Below are 16,300 nucleotides of genomic sequence, written 5' to 3' on the forward strand. Positions count from 1 at the left end.
ACAGACCCTCTAATGCCCTCAATCGTAGTACCCATTCGTTTATGAACGACATAGTAAGTAGTCCGAGGGGATCCTGAGAAGAGATGTACTTTGGCACGAAACAACACCGCACGAGAGTAGCTTCCAAGTGAGGACACAAAATTCGCAATCACAAATTCCAGTCCTGGGACGTGATCATATATTTATTGATAGGAGTTATTGCAAGAAGCCATATGTCGCGCAGCCGAAGCAAAGGTGAAGCCCCCCTCTTGTCATTCAAAGATTGATGCCCGGCTTTTTTTTTCTGGATTCGCTTATAAGTCAGAGAAATTAACAACGTCGTGACAAGTAGCGGAATAGCATATTCGGAAGCGGTCATGCGTCTTGGCCGCTTGGCAGGGTTAGTCTCAACAATTTGTTCTACAAGAAACAGCATTTTTGATTTCCAAATGAGGGAGGTGATACCTTGGATGGATGCAGTTGAGCCTCTAGATCTATCGAGACGCATACCCGAGGGTAGTTTCTGACGATGCATCCTGCATAGATTTCTTTTTACTATGTACGCATAATTATTTCACTAGCTAACCGGGGACAAGGCTGTCCTACGAGCCCGGGCCACCGGTATCAATAGTCGAGTTTGACAGAGGGAGGTGGCCACACCGCCCCTTAACCCGTGCCAAAAGAGCAGTAGTAACTAAGTGGTAAGGATCGCCTCATGGCTTGAAATAAACTCGAGTTAATTTCCGGCGTTGCCTCATCTCACGGTCGCCTCAATAAAAATTGTTGGGCAGTAATGCAGGGACAGCGGGTATTCCCACTCTAGAGCGCCGTCCCTCAGAACCCTTAAGACCCTGAAATATGTATGTACACATACAGTTGGATTCGCCCCGGCGCCAAATCTCCCCAGCCCACTGTTTCGCGAGCCTGCCCCTCAAGAAAACCCACAATGACCACCCATGGAATAACGTTTTATGTTGATACAAATGATTTGATGCTCCTGAAAATGCATGTCATTTGTGCTGTAACCAACCATGACACCTTTCTGATGCAACCAATATAAACACCTCACAACCCAACGGAAATGCAAAACAAATGAAAATGCTTTCAAACTATGCGTCGAAACTGGACAGGTTCGCAAAACGTGCATAAAGCAGAAATCTCCTGGTATCACAAATTGAACCACCAAATCAAGCACGCTGAAGTATAAAGAGAGATTTGTAGCCTTCGAGGTCGGATGAAATTGCCATGTTGCAAAATAGCAACTTGGAACTATTGACGGTTCCTAGCGCATAGGCCGCTACTTTGAGGAATAGGACGTTTCATGATCGTGAATTTTCTAAGCTTCTTTGTGAAGTTTGTTTTTGTTTTGCTGAACCAGACTTTGTGTCCCTTTTTGTACTGCTTCGGCAGGGTGCAGTTTTTCGACGTCCTCGTACGAGTTATTCCCTCTTTGCCTCTCGTGCACTAGGGGCGCAACGGCGGTGTTCGATCGCTTTGTATTTCGTTCAACAGCCATCTCGGCAAATTGTCCTCGTACCGAAACGTCGGTCAGGTCCATTCCACAAATATCGGGTCAAGCTTGATAGGATGTTGATCTGAACCCTTGAAAATTCGATTATGGAGCGGAACTGGGGATCCATTATTCGCGAGTGCCGAGCCTTAGTCAGACTGACGTTAGTCGGCGGGTCGGCGGGCGTGCGACTTCGGCGTTATCGAGTAATGGGAACATGGCGAGAGTCTCGGGTTCTCAGACCGTAGTTTGTGTAAAGACCAGCCTCGGAGTTGGTGCGAAGCCGAGATTGCCGTGACATGACATCGGAGGTCTCCTGCACCTGTTTACGTCTCTGCATGAACGCTGCCCTGTTTGAACCCCTGCGCACATCTTCTATTGCCAACGGAGCCGATGTTGTTGGTCCAAGGATTGTTTCCACCGAGTAATGACTAAAAACATCCCTGAAGTTGACTTCGTGATTGGCGATCCTTTTGTGGACACGCGGTAACTTGGCCTTGCCAAGGTACCCGCGGAAATGCAGTCTGACATAGTAGTGCTCTGCCGTGCTAACTCACACATCTTGCATGATTGATACCCATCGGGCGGGAACACCATCGGAGCCGATTTCGTAAGGTTTAGAACTCGCTTTGCGTGGGGGCAGCAACCACCGCGCGTGGCCTTCTTGGGAGGTGTCGAACTTGCCGCGCTTGCGCATGAGGTGTTCCAAGACTGCAATGCGAATGAAATCCGAATTCTCCCGTATCTCACGTTGCCTGGGTCCTGGTGGGAAGGTGAGAGGTGCAGAAACCTTTGGTGATGCTGGTGGTGGTGGAGCAACCGCACGTTTTGCTGTAGACGGAGCACTCTTTGACCGCTGCACCTTGTAGGTTTGCATTTGAATTGATGCTGTGAAACTTCGTGTGTTGGGCACGGTCTTGGTTTGCGTGTCAATTCTTGCACTGTCTGTAGGATTAAGGTAACGGCGCATGGCCTCGCTAGGTTCTTCTTCCAGCACCGGTGGTCGACGTTCGTCCGTAAAAGGTACGCGAGGGTCAATGGTAAGAATAGATCGAGTAAGTAGATCCTCAGGTGGTACTGAGGAGGCTGTGAATGATGATAATGACCGAGCGGCTGAACGTAGAGCACGTAGTGATGCTGTCAGATTTGACTTGAATGCAACTTTGAGCGGTAAGAAGACGGTGTCTTGCTTGTTGTCCGCTTCGACTACTTGCGGCATAAGTGCCTCGAAGTCCAAATCGTCGATATTGATGTCTGGATTCACCCACAAGGGATGCTCTTCAGCTTCTCCGCCAGGAGGCGAGGAAATTGGTTCCAAAGATCTCCTAGGCGGCCGGAACTTCCTACCCTTGGGCGTGTAGGGGCTGTCAACGGATAGAATGGTAGTACCAAACGAGTCACCTAGCGATGGGAGGCTGTCCAGCGATTCCGCGCGGGTAGACAACGCGGGTGTGAAACAACTATCGCTAGTGACTGAAACGGTATCTTCGTCCAAGAGTTCCTCAGGTGGTGTCAACAGTACATCCATAGGGCTTCGACTGAAAGATGAAGTCAGACTAAGTTCGTGACTCAATTCTTTCTCGGAAACCTGCGAGCGCGGTACAATAGAATCAACTGTCATGCGCTTTTGCCGTACACTACCTCGCCTATTTGGCGGAGGAATACTGGTTACGGCGAGCAGTGCCGCAACGGATGGTGGAAGAGATTCAGGTGTATGCATGTCCTTCCGGCGCTGGCTGCCGCCAGACGGTCGGCGTTGAGCATCTGCATGGTGTCTTGTGCTGTGATTGTGTATGTGTACTCCGTCGTGCTTATTCTTAACGGGTATTTGCACGGCGCTGGTTGGCGTCATTGGGCGTGCAACAGCAGTTGCCATGGTTGTGCTTGTGCTTGGCGGGCTGCGACTTAAATTGCGAGATTCCTTGCGCTTCGGCATAGTGGTGGTACTCGATCGACTAGACAGGGCTGCATTCGACGATTTGACAGAAGAGCTAGCAACGCTATCATCTCTTCGTTTCGATCCAAGTATTGATGGTTTTGCTGTTGGTGGCCTGGAAGAAGAGGAAGAAGGAACCTGCTGGCGCGAATACATGAAAGATCTAGGGCTGATCATGGCTGCCATTCCATGGTCGGACTACCCGTTATGTATGATGAGATGTGACGGCGTTTCTGCCAGGATATGCTCCGTACCCAAGTAAAGGTCGATCTGCCCCACTAACCCGCTGTCGACAGGCTGGAAGCACACTCAAAAAATCACTAGACACAGAATGGGGTACTGTCGTGTGCTTGAGTCGTTGGGAATCGTGTGGTCCTGCATCAAGCGTGCCTCACTTTACGTAACAGAGCCAGCTAGCAGGTCTCGGCCACGCAGATGTCAGGGCAGGTTCCCAGTGACGTGGGACCTCCGCCGCAGAAGGTGATACTTTGACTTATGTAAAAAGCGCGGAATGAAAGGAATAAGCAGTTCTTGGTTCGCCGACAAAAAGTTCCGCAGTCCCTGAAAACTTTTGTATCCCTGAAGCCTGAAAGCGTCGTCTCAACGGTCGTGCCGGCTTGCGGTTTGTTGCGACCTCTTTGCTGATGAACGGATGGGGGTGCGTTTGAGTAAGTCTGACTATTCAGGGTCCAGTGGCGGTAACGGGTGAACACGAGACAAGACCCGGAGAGCTTTTAGCACGACTTTAATTCAATTATTGAAACAGGACAAAGACCGCTGCCTCTATAACCAGATTGTAATTGACATATGAAAGCAAGGCAAGATGAAGGGCGGAAGAGAACAGGACAGATGGATTGGGTTCTTGACCATCAACGGCAAGATGAGTCTACATTGGTACCTACCTGATAAGCAATAGCCTCTACGGCCTGATCGTCCTAGTATTGCGGGTCAGGTCTCATCCCGCGTTCAATGCTCAACTTGATGTATCAGTCAGGGCACTTGGTATTTGCTGACTCCACTCATGCCCGTCCTGCCCTATTGGGTATCGCGATCATCAGTGGAGAATTCTGAGCTGTCAAGAGCAGGAGCACTGCTGCTGATAAGAGAGCCAGTCACACGAGCCCTGAATAAAGTGAGAACAACCATTACCAGCAGCGCTGGCAGACCACAAGATTGCTGCAGCATGTCAAGCTTTCTAAGTCCTCCCAGTTGCACCAATACGATAAGCTGCTGGGAATCGTGTTGTAGGTCATCGGATGTTCCATGAATGATCCAGTTGGGTCTCTGTTCAGAACGACGACGCAGGGCATCTTGCAATTCACAACAAAGTCAAGTCATTACTTATTGCCGGGTGATCCGCCTAGCCAAATACTGTGTACACATGCATACATAAACAGCATGTGGATGGATGCCTACATATTTTACAAGTCTGTTTTTCCCACCATGTACAATTGCATGTCAATCTGGCTGTTCTTTCCAGTGAGACCCCTGTAAAGTGCCCAGCTCGCATTTATTATTGATTTCAAATGCCCAACGCCGGGCATGTTTGGGTTCTTCGTCTCTCAAAGACCTCCGTTGGAAGGCCCTTTTCTCTCTCTCGACACATGTTGCAGGAGCTTTTTGTCCTCTAGAACTAGCGCCCAAGAAATATCTCCCAACCACGACTGTCCCGCCTCAGATATGACATACTAATGATTAGGTTGTCCTTAGTGCAGCGATCTCGCAAATCCGATCAGATAATAAATATGTGTATGTATGTAGCAAGTTTCTTTCCAGGCTCTCCTAGCTCAATCGACCAAGTGGATTTGAAGAGAAGACCCTTTGGGAATCCTTGCAGAACATTCCATTGCTTCTATGAACGGAGTCACAGACACCGCAATTACGGGTTCATCTGCATCCTTGCACGACGCCCCAGCCTGCAGCCCCGAGGCCCATGGTAAGCTTGTGGAGGGCCAGGGATGGTCGGGGGGAGGGGCGGTTTCTTTCTTTTTGGTCAGCATTCCATCCGGAAGACCGCGTTGTGCAGAACTGCTGGCCATGTAGACAAGCATCGCTTGCACCTGGCATCGGATTCGGGCGGTCTGCGCGGTTGCCTTTCGACAACTAAGTTAGGCATCTTGAAAATCCCGCTATGAAGACCGACGGCTTAAACAGCCGTCTATCCAGTGAGCAAGCCTATTCCGACATTGACAACAGCTTGTGCGTAATCAGGTAATCAAGGGCGATCGGCAAGATATGTGTAACACAAATCTGATATTGTCAAAAAATTAGGCACACTTGTCTGATCAATGAGTGCCAGTAATCACCCTCCCCTGCCTCCTTGGTCTCCAAGTCCACGATTGACTCAAAACGTGGAAGATCTTTTTTGGCCCAACACCATGCGGGGGTAAACCACCTTGACTAGTAAGCGCAGTTTGTGCATTTCCTCTGTTAGATTTCAACAAAGTCCTGATCAATAAATCAGCCTCAAGTCACGGGTTTTGTTTTGTTCAATGCCCACGCTAAAAGCAGCACGCGCCCCAAGTGTGCCCGAGAACAAACAACAAGTCCACACGACATGACTGCATTGCGAACGGCTTCGTCCGACACCTAAACCTGTCGCACCACCCCCACACACTCTTCACAATATGCAGGTGCTCCCATCCAGGCGACGTCTCTTATCATGGCGATCTCATTCGCTTCCCCGCAAACCTTGAAGTGCCCAAATGACATCAAGCGCTCTTGGGGGCATCTCGCCAGCTACCATTAGATGGCACATGGCAACAGCAATAGCCGCGTAGGGCGATAGTTTCGACGCCGATACAACATTTTGACTTTGCGCCAGCACTAGTGCGCATACACTCTTGAATTTCGCTAGCTCGTTGGAATTCTTGTCCAATAACGAAAAGATGTGTGGTGCTGTTACATACTTGAACGCGTTCCCCAGATTCAGAACCTATCTTCACTAGCTTGCCCAGTCCCTGCAAGATGGGAAACCCAGACGCCACTTGAAAGGTTATCGGGATACTCTGCTGTTGACCTTAAAAGCCCAAGCAGGTTGGGGTTTAAACACTCCACGAATGTGTTTCCCCAGCATGTTCGAGATTTCTCGTTTGATGTACTTCAACTATGATACTGTCACATTGAGTCGCCAATCATTGGGCCGAGACCTAGCAGACCACGCAGAGCTAAACAAATAGTGGTTGGGTGTTGCCAGTTTCCTTTTTTTCCGTTCCTAAATTTGTTAGGATGATATAACTGCACCCGCTACAAGCAAAGCAGACTTGGCTTGGAAAGCGGAACAGATCCGATTTTAAGCTTCGCAAGAATGGAAAGAGAAAGCGGGACTTCCCATGAACTTTCGATCAATCCTTTCCCCTGAATCCAGTAACAAAGGAGGTCCTGCTTAGGACAACTGTTATATCAAAGGTTTTGTGTGAGACAACATATATGGCTGTTCACCGAACGACTTCCACGATGGGCCACCCGATCATATGAACCCTCTTTCTAGATGTTACGTCGTGGCCGCCTGAGTGTGTCGTCGCGAATTCGATGGATAATCATTGCCGGAGAAACTCGAAGCAGCGGCGCCGACAACCCCCCTCGAGTTGTCGAGAGTCCTTGCACAGCTGTGGTCATATCCCATCCTATTCTACAAAGATTCGAGCCAAAGCATAGATCGGGGTCAGAACAAGCAATTGTTGCTGGTGAGTTCAATTAAGGGCGTGTTGTGACTGTGCGAAAAGATCTTTGCTGCGATATATATCCATGCTGTTTTGAAGTTGTTCGAATCATTCGAGCCCGGAGTGTTTATTGAAAGACAAGGCCAGATAAAGAACGAAGGAAGGATGGAGGTAGAAGAGAAAGAAAGGAAGAACAAGAAGAAGATTGACCGCTACTCTCGCCTGTTCATGTACTTGGAGTTAAACTCTACACGGCACGATGTCCTCATATCACGCGATCGCATTCAACACTATTGGCTGGTGGCTGCGAAACGCCATACCACCAGATATTGCGCACTGTGGTACAAAGCCTTTAATTATGGTTACAGTATTGATTTATAGTTTCCAAATGAAATAGACCAACACCTGCTGAGTTAAATTCATCGAGCTAGCATTTATTTTCGATCAGTTTAGTTCTTTAGCAATGTGTGCCATCTCTACTAATATATGACTCTGCACAACCGGTTCCATCCACTTATGAGATATGCCAACACAGCATATTGTTCATTGGGCCTGGTCAATATTGTACCGATTGTCAATTCAGGCACCTCGAGTCGGAGTTGTCCCAGGAACAAAATTGGGAATACCAGCAGCCGGCGCAGCGGAAGCCGATGCTGCAGGAGCCAGCACTGGTGCTGCCGGCTTCTCACCCTGACCAGGAGTCTGCGGCAGTGCTGTGGGCAAAGGAGCTACACTCTGAGCAGCAGGTGGAGGAGGAGCCTTTGGCTGGGCCGGAAGGGACTTTGCAGGCGCTACAGCAATTGCCGGGGGAAGGGATGGGACAGCCGGTGCTACCAGAGGCTTGATAGGTGATGGTGATGCAGGAGCGGCACCGATTTTGCGTTCAACATTCTCGATTCCCGACTCGCTGCCAACGGATATGCCAAGCGCACGACCGATGATGTTAATGCCTGATTCGCCACCAACAGAGGTACTGCCGTCCGAGCCTTTTGTGATACCCAGATCGCCTCCCGAGTTGACCGCATTACCGTTCTTATCGACGGTAATGCCTGCGTTTCCATCGAATTGTTCCGACTCCCGAACAGCGCCGATTTCCTCTGCTTTCTTGGGTGCTTCACCAGTAACAGGAGCCGCTTGGCCTTCAGCTGGAACGGCAGCCTGGCCATTCCCCGAAGTATTTGTGGTACCTTTGGCAGGAGCAGCAATACCTTCAGTCGGCGCAGCAACACCTTCAGTAGGTTTGGCTATACCTTCAGTGGGAGCAGCGCCGTTTTTACCCTCTTCCGAGGTAGCAGGGATTTTAGGGATTTCAGGGACGGCCGGTAGTGTAGACCCGTTGCCCTCGGCGGGTGCAGCAGCAGCAGCACCTTCGGCAGGTTTTGCAACGCCCTCGGCAGGAGCAGCAACCCCTTCCGTAGGAGCATTGCCCTTTTGACCTTCACCCGAAACGGCAGGGACTTTCGGGATCTCAGGAACAGCAGGGAGAGCGGAGCCTTTGCCCTCTGCAGGTGCCGCAGCAGCACCTTCTGCAGGTTTTGCAGGTGCAGCTGCGGCTGGCTGGCCTTCTTGCTGACCCTTATTCCCGTTGCCTCCATTGTTGATCGTGATACCACCTCCAGGCCCCCCTAGGGTTAGACCACCAATCGACAAGCCACCACCAGTGTTGTTCTTGGCGCCTTCCAGAGCAGCGATACCTTCTGCTGTCTTGTTACTTGGGACGCCTGCTCCCGCACCGGTCTGAGCTCCGGCCCCAGCCCTTGCTCCTTCACCAGCCTGGTTGTTGTTGTTATTGCCGCCGCCACCAATTGTAATACCACCAGGTCCTCCAATTGTAATGCCTTGGCGCTTTATCATATCCGCTGGTGCTCCTCCGCCTACGAACATCTTGGGTAGCATTGCACTTGTCCAGATGGAGCGTTTCTCGTAAGAACCTGTGCTTGGCTGTCTAACGCTAACCATCGCATTTGCCCGGCTTGCAAGACTGCCCTGTACGTGATCGCGATTAGTCGTACACCTAGTCGATCAAAGATGGAACTCCATACCACTGCATACTTGTGCTGAGCGCTAGATGCGACATCAAAGAGAGCCATGGCCCCGAGAAGAAGAGAAATTAGCTGCATCTTCGTTACTTAGAAGAGGAGCCTGCCCCTTACGAAAACTATTAAGAAAAAGACTACTGAAGAAAGTATAAGGAGATGACGAAGCCTCGAGCTTTGTATGAACAGTAAACAACAAAGGAGAAGAGAGATCTATAGAGATCTGCTAAGTGGTGTGCAGCATACCCACACTTTTACCTTAAGGTTGACCCTTACCCACGAGCATGGGCTCAATAACGTTGTCTCCAGACCCCACATTGACCAAGGAAGCGGTTACACACATTGAAGAAGAGCATTGTATTGTAATGTAAAGAGTCTCTTGGCTTGGGAATTAGAGACGTTTCGGCTGGCTCTCAATGGCGTTTTCGGAGCTTAGAGGATCCAAAAGATCGGAGGAAACCGCTTGGCGTTCCAGGTTGGCCGGTATGATACTCGACTGCCGCATGACCTTGCGAGAGGCTGTGCACTTAGAGGTGCCTTGTGCTAAGCATGACATTGGATTGCCGTATCGATTGCCATCTTTGCTTGTTGGTTGAATGATGCTCGAATGGGAACGACCCGTGCTGCCAGACTAGATTGTTTGCGGAAACTATGAGAAGCCCGGAAGACGGTTCACTGGAACATTCGTCTGATGTGCGCTCTTCATCCACAGGTTCTAGACTCAAAAGGACCGGATTGCTATGGTGTACGTAGCGTCTCAGCTGAAGCTGTATTCTGTATGCATCCGTCAGCGCGTCTGAGCTGCCATATCGCAACTTATCTTATTAAGCAGCGGGGGTAGAGAACACTGGGATACAGCTGTGTGAGTGAGATAAGTACGTCATAGTAAACGCTTGTCAGGGAACAGCTTCAGTTTCAATACACAGACACTATCTATATTTTCCGCGGGAGTAGAAATGACCTGCAGGCGATTAGAGAATGCATGGCGATCAATATCTGATAAGTTGTAGCCCGATTTGATGGGAGAGAATGAAGAAAAGAAGGTTGTCATGTTGGGATATGATGCACATAACTACACCTAAGTGACCACCCCTGCTACCATGTGGTGAGCTAACCCCAACCGTTCCCCGAGGTCCACTGCATGTGAAGCTCAACGCCAAAATTTCCAGTCACGAAGTTCCGACAACACCATTTCTAGTCAATTCTCGGCCAACCAGTCAATTGAGCGTGCAGACATGGCACAAGACGCAACAAAGCCCGCCAAGGGGTCCTCGCCCGTCAAGACTGGTTACTTGATACTCTACAATGCTCTCTCAGCCGTCCTCTGGGCCACCGTCCTCGGCCGCACTCTCGGCACCAACTTCATCAGGGGTCCCGAGTTCGTCTACATCTCAACGGGCAACTTCGTGCTGTGGACGCAGACACTCATGATTCTCGATGTCTTGCATGGCCTATTCGGTATGTCCCATCCCTTGCATAAACCCGGTGTACCAAACATACGCGAAGTGAAACGCTCTGTTGGCTTACACAATCCGTGTTCTTTTCCTACAGGCATCGTGCGCTCCGACCCCATCACCGCCGCAATGCAAGTTGCCTCCCGCTACGTCGCCGTCTGGGGCGTCCAGTACCCCTTCCCCGCGCTGTGCTCCTCGCCCATCTACTCCTCGATGCTGTTCGCGTGGTCCCTCACCGAGGTGATCCGCTATTCGTACCTGGGGCTCAAGCTCGCCGGTTGGGAGCCGTACCCGTTCTTCTGGGTTCGCTACAGCTCCTACCGCATCTTGTACCCGATCGGAATTCTGAGCGAGATGGGCATGATGTACCTCGCGCTGGGCCCGGCTGGTCAGAAGTACGGGCAGCTGTACCAACTGTACCTGCTTGCGTGCTTGTGTATCATCTGGCCGGCGGGTGCCTATATTTTGATTGGACACATGGAAAGACAGAGAAGAAAGGTTTTGAGAGCTGCGAAGGAGCAGAACGTGAAGGCTACCCAATGAGGAGACACAATTAGTTTCGAACTGACCGCCGTGGCCCTGGTAAACTCTAATTTGAGTATTTTATTATGGAAAAAGACGTCAGGAATGGAGTCAAAGTCCGAAGGTACTTTTACTGCGAAGTTCATCTCATGGAATGAACACTAGCACTAATACGCCTTCATCTTTGTAACGTCTATTTACCTCATACAATGCCAGAACGCCAACGCAAAGCCTGGGTGGGTCAATAATAGGTATCATATCCCAAAACACAGTAAAAGCAGTCTTCCAGTCCCACACGCATTCATTCCCCAAGTTCCATATTACTTGTCTCATACCAGTCGTTCTTGGTCCACTTTGCAATCATGTTCTTGGCATCCTCCGAAAGCTGTGTGTAGCCCGGGTTGTCGTTGGCCTCAAACATAGCCATGTGCGCACCCGTCTCGTCCTTGGCCGCATCATTCACAGCCTCCTTCCACTCTCCAGCTTGCAGCCTCGAAGGAAGATTGCAGAATGTCCTTTGGCTTCCTATGACTAGCCCCACCGTGCTGACCTGCTTCGAGTTGGCGGCCTTTCCCAACCTCGTGTACAGATTGGCGAAACCGACACCCAGCTCCTTGTTGAGCCGGACCATATTTGCGACACGTTTCTTCATTTCCTCACCCCGAGCCAAGCATCCCACAAACTCCAGATGGCTGCCAACCCATGTCCAGCCCGACGATAGCTGTTGCCGGTTCATCCAGGCCGCGGTACCTCCAGCCGCCACTGCTGCTGCTCCGCCAGCATACATAGCCATCTTACCCCAGTTACCCCAAGCGCCCGCGTTCTTCTGTTGCTCATTCGACGGCGGGGCTTCGAGCGCAGCTATGGGCTTCTTTGTGCCCATGGTCGTCTGCTCCGCCGCCTTGCTGCCGCCCCAGATGGCCGAGAGGCCGGAGAGTTGTGACACGACAGTCGCAGCGTTCTGATAGTGGCCCTCGGCGCCATGGGCGACGACGCCGGGCGCGATGCCGAGATATGGCGTGTCGAAAGCCAGGACACCTTGTATGTATGGGAACATGAGACTGTTGACCTGATATTCCCCATGGTCTGGCTTGTCTTTTTCATCCCCCTCCGGTTTGCCGTCTGCTTCGTCCTGACTCGTCGACGCGGCAGCGGGGATCACCTCGTCCCCCGCCAGCGCGATGGCCGTCTCTGCCGCCACGATACCACCCATGCTGTGTCCGACGAGTATTGTCCGCACGCTGGGGTCGATGGTGGGGCTCGGCGTGCCGGCGGCGACCTCGAGGTCGATGACCTTCTCGAGCAGCCAGTCGCGGAACCGCGCGACGCACTCCGTCAGGTCGCCGCGCGTGTCGTATTTGGGATACACGAGCGTCTTGATCTGTAGTTTGGGCAGCTCGACGGAGAGCAGGGTCGCCAGGTGCTCGGCGAAGTCGCCTGTGGCGCCGAAGGTGTCATCGCCACCTTTGAACCCGTGGATGAAGACTAGAAGGAGGGTTTTCTTCATCTTGTTGAATTGTTATTAGCCGAGTGGCCCATTTGGGTCGACGCCAGTTCTTGTTTAAACCACACGCTGAACCGCGTGGCAAAGAAAAGCAGCCTGGAGTTAGAGTGGGTTACGTAGCAGGCGTAGCTTCCAAAGCCCACTGTGACTTGGTGTCAGTGGGGTGTGACGTTGGTCAGCGGGGCATTTGCTCCCACTGAGCGGAACTACAAATCTCCCCACGCTTCCGATTATCAGGGGTCGGTCAGTGGCTCCATAGCTGCTACGTACGTACTCAATGTCTATAGTAACGGCTTTGCAGAATGGGTCTAGATTTCTCCTAATGTCATGACGTTGGACTGCTGTGATCTAGAAGTTTCTGTCAAGAATTTCATGCTAGAGAGCTTTTACTGGTTTCAAGTATATTTTAAAGAGGGGGGGGGTTTTTCATCTTCTTTTTTATAAAAATACTTGACGTTGTCACCATCGAATAATGCTGCTTCATCCTCGGTCTTCATACACTCATACTTATTTCAGTGAATCGTTCAGTAAGTAGCGGCCAGCCTCTGCACCAGGTAGTCACCACTATTGATTCCGTGGTACTTCTTCTCTGTCTCAGTAGCAAACGTTCCAGGAATGGCATCGATATAGCTCTCGAAGTTAGGGTTGCAGAAGTAGCTGTTTCGCCACGAATCAGTCAGTCGGCCCACACGTCGCTTCATCAGGTAGTCTTGACTTACGCAATGCTATACCTCGCAGGGTACACGGCGCCGTCACCACTCGGCGGCTCAACAACACGATGGATCGTGCTCTTGATCGTGTCGTTGCTCCACCTGGCTAGTAGATCGCCTGCATTCACCACGCATGTGTTCTCAATCGGTGTTGCGTCCACAAAGGTGCCATTCAGGCTCTTGACCTGTAATCCACCCCTCATATCCTGGAAGAGCAGAGTGATGCTGCCATAGTCACTGTGCGCACCAGCGCGGACCTGTCCTGGGTTGATGGTGAAGAGATCTTTGCGGACCTCGGGGTAGTGAAGCAGGCGCAGAGTGTTGTCTCCGACGTTGGTAAAGCTATCAAAGTAGCCTTCATCCAAGCCAATGCCCACAGCTATGGCGCGCATCACCTCCATGTGCAGCTCCTTGCACTCATCGTGGAACTTCGTCATGACGGTTTTGAAGTCGACGAGCTCACCCTTCTCCTCGGGCCAATGGTTAGGGTGGTCTGGCACACCCTCCCGCCCGATCTCGAGCGACTCCTTAAGATCTGGGTTGCCCTCGCGCAGCTTCTTGACCGCATCAGCGTCGGTCAGCTCCGTAGTCTTCTCGCGTCCTGGGGCCGAGTATCCACGGTTTGCTGCGGGCGTCGTCCAACAGTGTGACATCTTTGTCTCTGACGGAAGACGGAAGTATTTCGCAGAGGTATCGAAGATGTGCTTCCGGTACTCTGGCGTAAAGGGCAATCCTTTTAGGTAAATAAAGCCTGCATTCTGAAACCCCTCCAAAATAGCATTTGCGGTTTGTTTGCGCTGGTCTGGGTTTCCGTTCAGAAACTTGGAGAAGTCGATAAGCTGCAGACCTGTCAGTTCGCGATGGTTCAGCGTAAGGGACGAGATCTGCAAATACCGGGATCACAAGACCCTCGCTTTTTACAGCTGCCTTCTCCATGATTGATATAAAAGTATAGCCTATAGAAGATCGAGGATCAGTTCGGACGTCTGTATCTGATATTGCTAATAAAATGGACTTCGGACATGTGATGTACTAGAGGGTCCACCCGGACTTACACACTTTAGTCACTTATACTATACAAGGCCCGTTTCACTTTGCCTCCACAAATCGCCACGGAAGGCCAGGTGGAATACTTATATGATGGGCTTTGGCGCTGGGGACTTTGAGAGATTAAGCGAGCCACTTCGTATACCAGGAGCAGTCCACTCCGCGAATAAGTGCAGTCAGCGCTGTTAATAACGTCGTGGAGTGATACCCCGCCAGATAAGCTGCCACAGGTGTCCCGGGGGATGTGGGGTCCAAACCTCCGACGGTTAGGAGAGCTTAGACACGATAACCGGCGGTGATCGTTTTCAGGACCTCAAAACTGGCGCTCGAAGTTCGAAATCGTAAGTTGTCCTTCTGTCCTTATAGAAATAACTTGAGGAATTCTACTGGCCTGCCTCTTGCAGCATATCTGAGAAAGTCAAGTCATCCACGGACTAATAGTCCTCAGATGCGAATACCTCGAGTGGGGCTAATACTTGGCACATTCACAGCTCAACTTCGGACGTCCTCAAGACATCCAAGACGCTTCGATCCTCCGGAGTTTTGAGTAGTCAACAAAGAGAATTACAAGATTCTTGTGAAGTTATCGGCATTGGCGAAGTACAAGACTAATATTGCGCGGCGCAAATATCTTCAATTTCACTCGCTTCCAGGGATTATAGCCCCTCCGTCTCCAAGATGCCCTCAACTTCCTCTCCAGTGGTGGACATCCACACACACATGTACCCTCCCGAGTATGTGAAGATACTCGAGTCTCGCTCGGAGATTCCCCTTATCAGGCGGTTCAAAGGCGCCAAAGACCCGCGCTACATCATCTTGCCCGCAGAAGCAGAATCGCTTGACAAAATCTCCCAGGACGAGTCGGCCAGCTTGCCCGGCCGGCCTGTGACGAGCCACTACTCGTCTCTGGCACAGAAGGTTCACTTCATGGACACGCATAAGATCGACATCTCAGTCATCTCGCTGGCGAACCCATGGCTCGACTTCGTGGCCGCCGACGAGGCCGGCAAGACCGCCGAAGGCGTCAACCAGGAGTTCGAAGCCATGTGCCAACAGTATCCGGGTCGATTATTCTTTTTTGCAACCCTACCGCTGACGGCGCCGCAGGATATTCTGCTCGCACACGTCGATTTTGTCAATGGGCTTAAGCACTGCCGGGGTGTGATCCTTGGAACGTCGGGACTGGGCAAGGGACTCGATGACCCGGCATTGATTCCGGTCTTCAAGGCGATCGCGAAGGCTGGATTGACCATCTTCTTACATCCGCACTATGGCCTTCCCAGCGAGGTATGGGGACCCCGCAGTGCAGAGTATGGTCATGTTTTGCCGCTAGCACTCGGCTTTCCGCTAGAGACCACCATCGCAGTGGCTCGAATGTACCTAGCTGGTGTCTTCGATGAAGTGCCCGATCTCCGTATGCTCTTGGCACACAGCGGTGGTACACTGCCATTCCTGGCTGGGCGTATAGAAAGCTGTGTCGTGCATGACGGCCATCTCGTTCGCGAGGGCAAGGTTGGGCCTCAGAGGAGAACAGTTTGGCAAGTACTGAAGGAGCAGATCTACCTCGATGCGGTGATCTACTCGGAAATTGGGCTAAAGGCGGCCATCGATGCTAGCGGTGTTGATAGGTTGATGTTTGGTACTGATCACCCGTTCTTCCCGCCTTTGCAGAGCGACGAACAGGGCGAGTGGGAGAGTATGACCTGGAACAAGGAGGCAGTGGAGAAGGCGCTGGGAAGTGGAAGTGACGAAGTGAAGCAGGTCATGGGCGGCAACGCAGCAAAAATTTTGAGGTTGAGCGAAGAGGCATGAATTATTCAACGGGCTATTGGGGACGAGCATTAGTGTTGAGAATGCTCAAGCAATGGCTCTTACAGCTCACAAAGCCCAACATCGCCTATCAAACGTGCAGAAAACTTCGATGATCGTTTGCCATTATT

General features: G+C 51.3%; 6 protein-coding genes across 6 annotated transcripts; 2 read left to right on the top strand and 4 right to left on the bottom strand.

Moving 5' to 3' along the window:
- Positions 1–2,042: 2,042 nt before the first annotated feature.
- On the bottom strand, positions 2,043–3,425 carry BKA67DRAFT_658761 (uncharacterized protein; the record flags this gene model as incomplete). Its single annotated transcript, XM_046107335.1, has 1 exon — positions 2,043–3,425. One exon carries the CDS (start codon positions 3,423–3,425, stop codon positions 2,043–2,045), a length of 1,383 nt encoding a protein of 460 aa, XP_045958734.1.
- Positions 3,426–7,666: 4,241 nt separating this feature from the next.
- On the bottom strand, positions 7,667–8,971 carry BKA67DRAFT_658762 (uncharacterized protein; the record flags this gene model as incomplete). The annotated part of the gene is made up of 1 exon (XM_046107336.1): positions 7,667–8,971. The coding sequence occupies one exon, from the start codon at positions 8,969–8,971 to the stop codon at positions 7,667–7,669; it is 1,305 nt and encodes a 434-aa protein (XP_045958735.1).
- A 1,387-nt stretch (positions 8,972–10,358) lies between these two features.
- On the top strand, positions 10,359–11,120 carry BKA67DRAFT_517753 (tyrosine phosphatase-like protein; the record flags this gene model as incomplete). Its single annotated transcript, XM_046097934.1, has 2 exons — positions 10,359–10,581; positions 10,675–11,120. The coding sequence occupies 2 exons, from the start codon at positions 10,359–10,361 to the stop codon at positions 11,118–11,120; spliced, it is 669 nt and encodes a 222-aa protein (XP_045958736.1).
- A 280-nt stretch (positions 11,121–11,400) lies between these two features.
- Positions 11,401–12,606, bottom strand: BKA67DRAFT_535789 (uncharacterized protein; the record flags this gene model as incomplete). Its single annotated transcript, XM_046100065.1, has 1 exon — positions 11,401–12,606. One exon carries the CDS (start codon positions 12,604–12,606, stop codon positions 11,401–11,403), a length of 1,206 nt encoding a protein of 401 aa, XP_045958737.1.
- A 145-nt stretch (positions 12,607–12,751) lies between these two features.
- On the bottom strand, positions 12,752–14,676 carry BKA67DRAFT_280044 (thymine dioxygenase). The gene is made up of 4 exons (XM_046095938.1): positions 14,336–14,676; positions 14,208–14,269; positions 13,323–14,152; positions 12,752–13,260 (listed from the first exon to the last, which is right to left on the bottom strand). The coding sequence occupies exons 2-4, from the start codon at positions 14,247–14,249 to the stop codon at positions 13,128–13,130; spliced, it is 1,005 nt and encodes a 334-aa protein (XP_045958738.1). The 5' UTR covers positions 14,250–14,269; positions 14,336–14,676; the 3' UTR covers positions 12,752–13,127.
- Positions 14,677–15,038: 362 nt separating this feature from the next.
- BKA67DRAFT_518017 (uncharacterized protein) lies at positions 15,039–16,172 on the top strand (the record flags this gene model as incomplete). Its single annotated transcript, XM_046097971.1, has 1 exon — positions 15,039–16,172. One exon carries the CDS (start codon positions 15,039–15,041, stop codon positions 16,170–16,172), a length of 1,134 nt encoding a protein of 377 aa, XP_045958739.1.
- Positions 16,173–16,300: the final 128 nt, after the last annotated feature.

This window comes from Truncatella angustata (genome assembly GCF_020726525.1).
Source record: "Truncatella angustata strain MPI-SDFR-AT-0073 chromosome Unknown BKA67scaffold_4, whole genome shotgun sequence".
Lineage (NCBI taxonomy): Eukaryota > Fungi > Ascomycota > Sordariomycetes > Amphisphaeriales > Sporocadaceae > Truncatella > Truncatella angustata.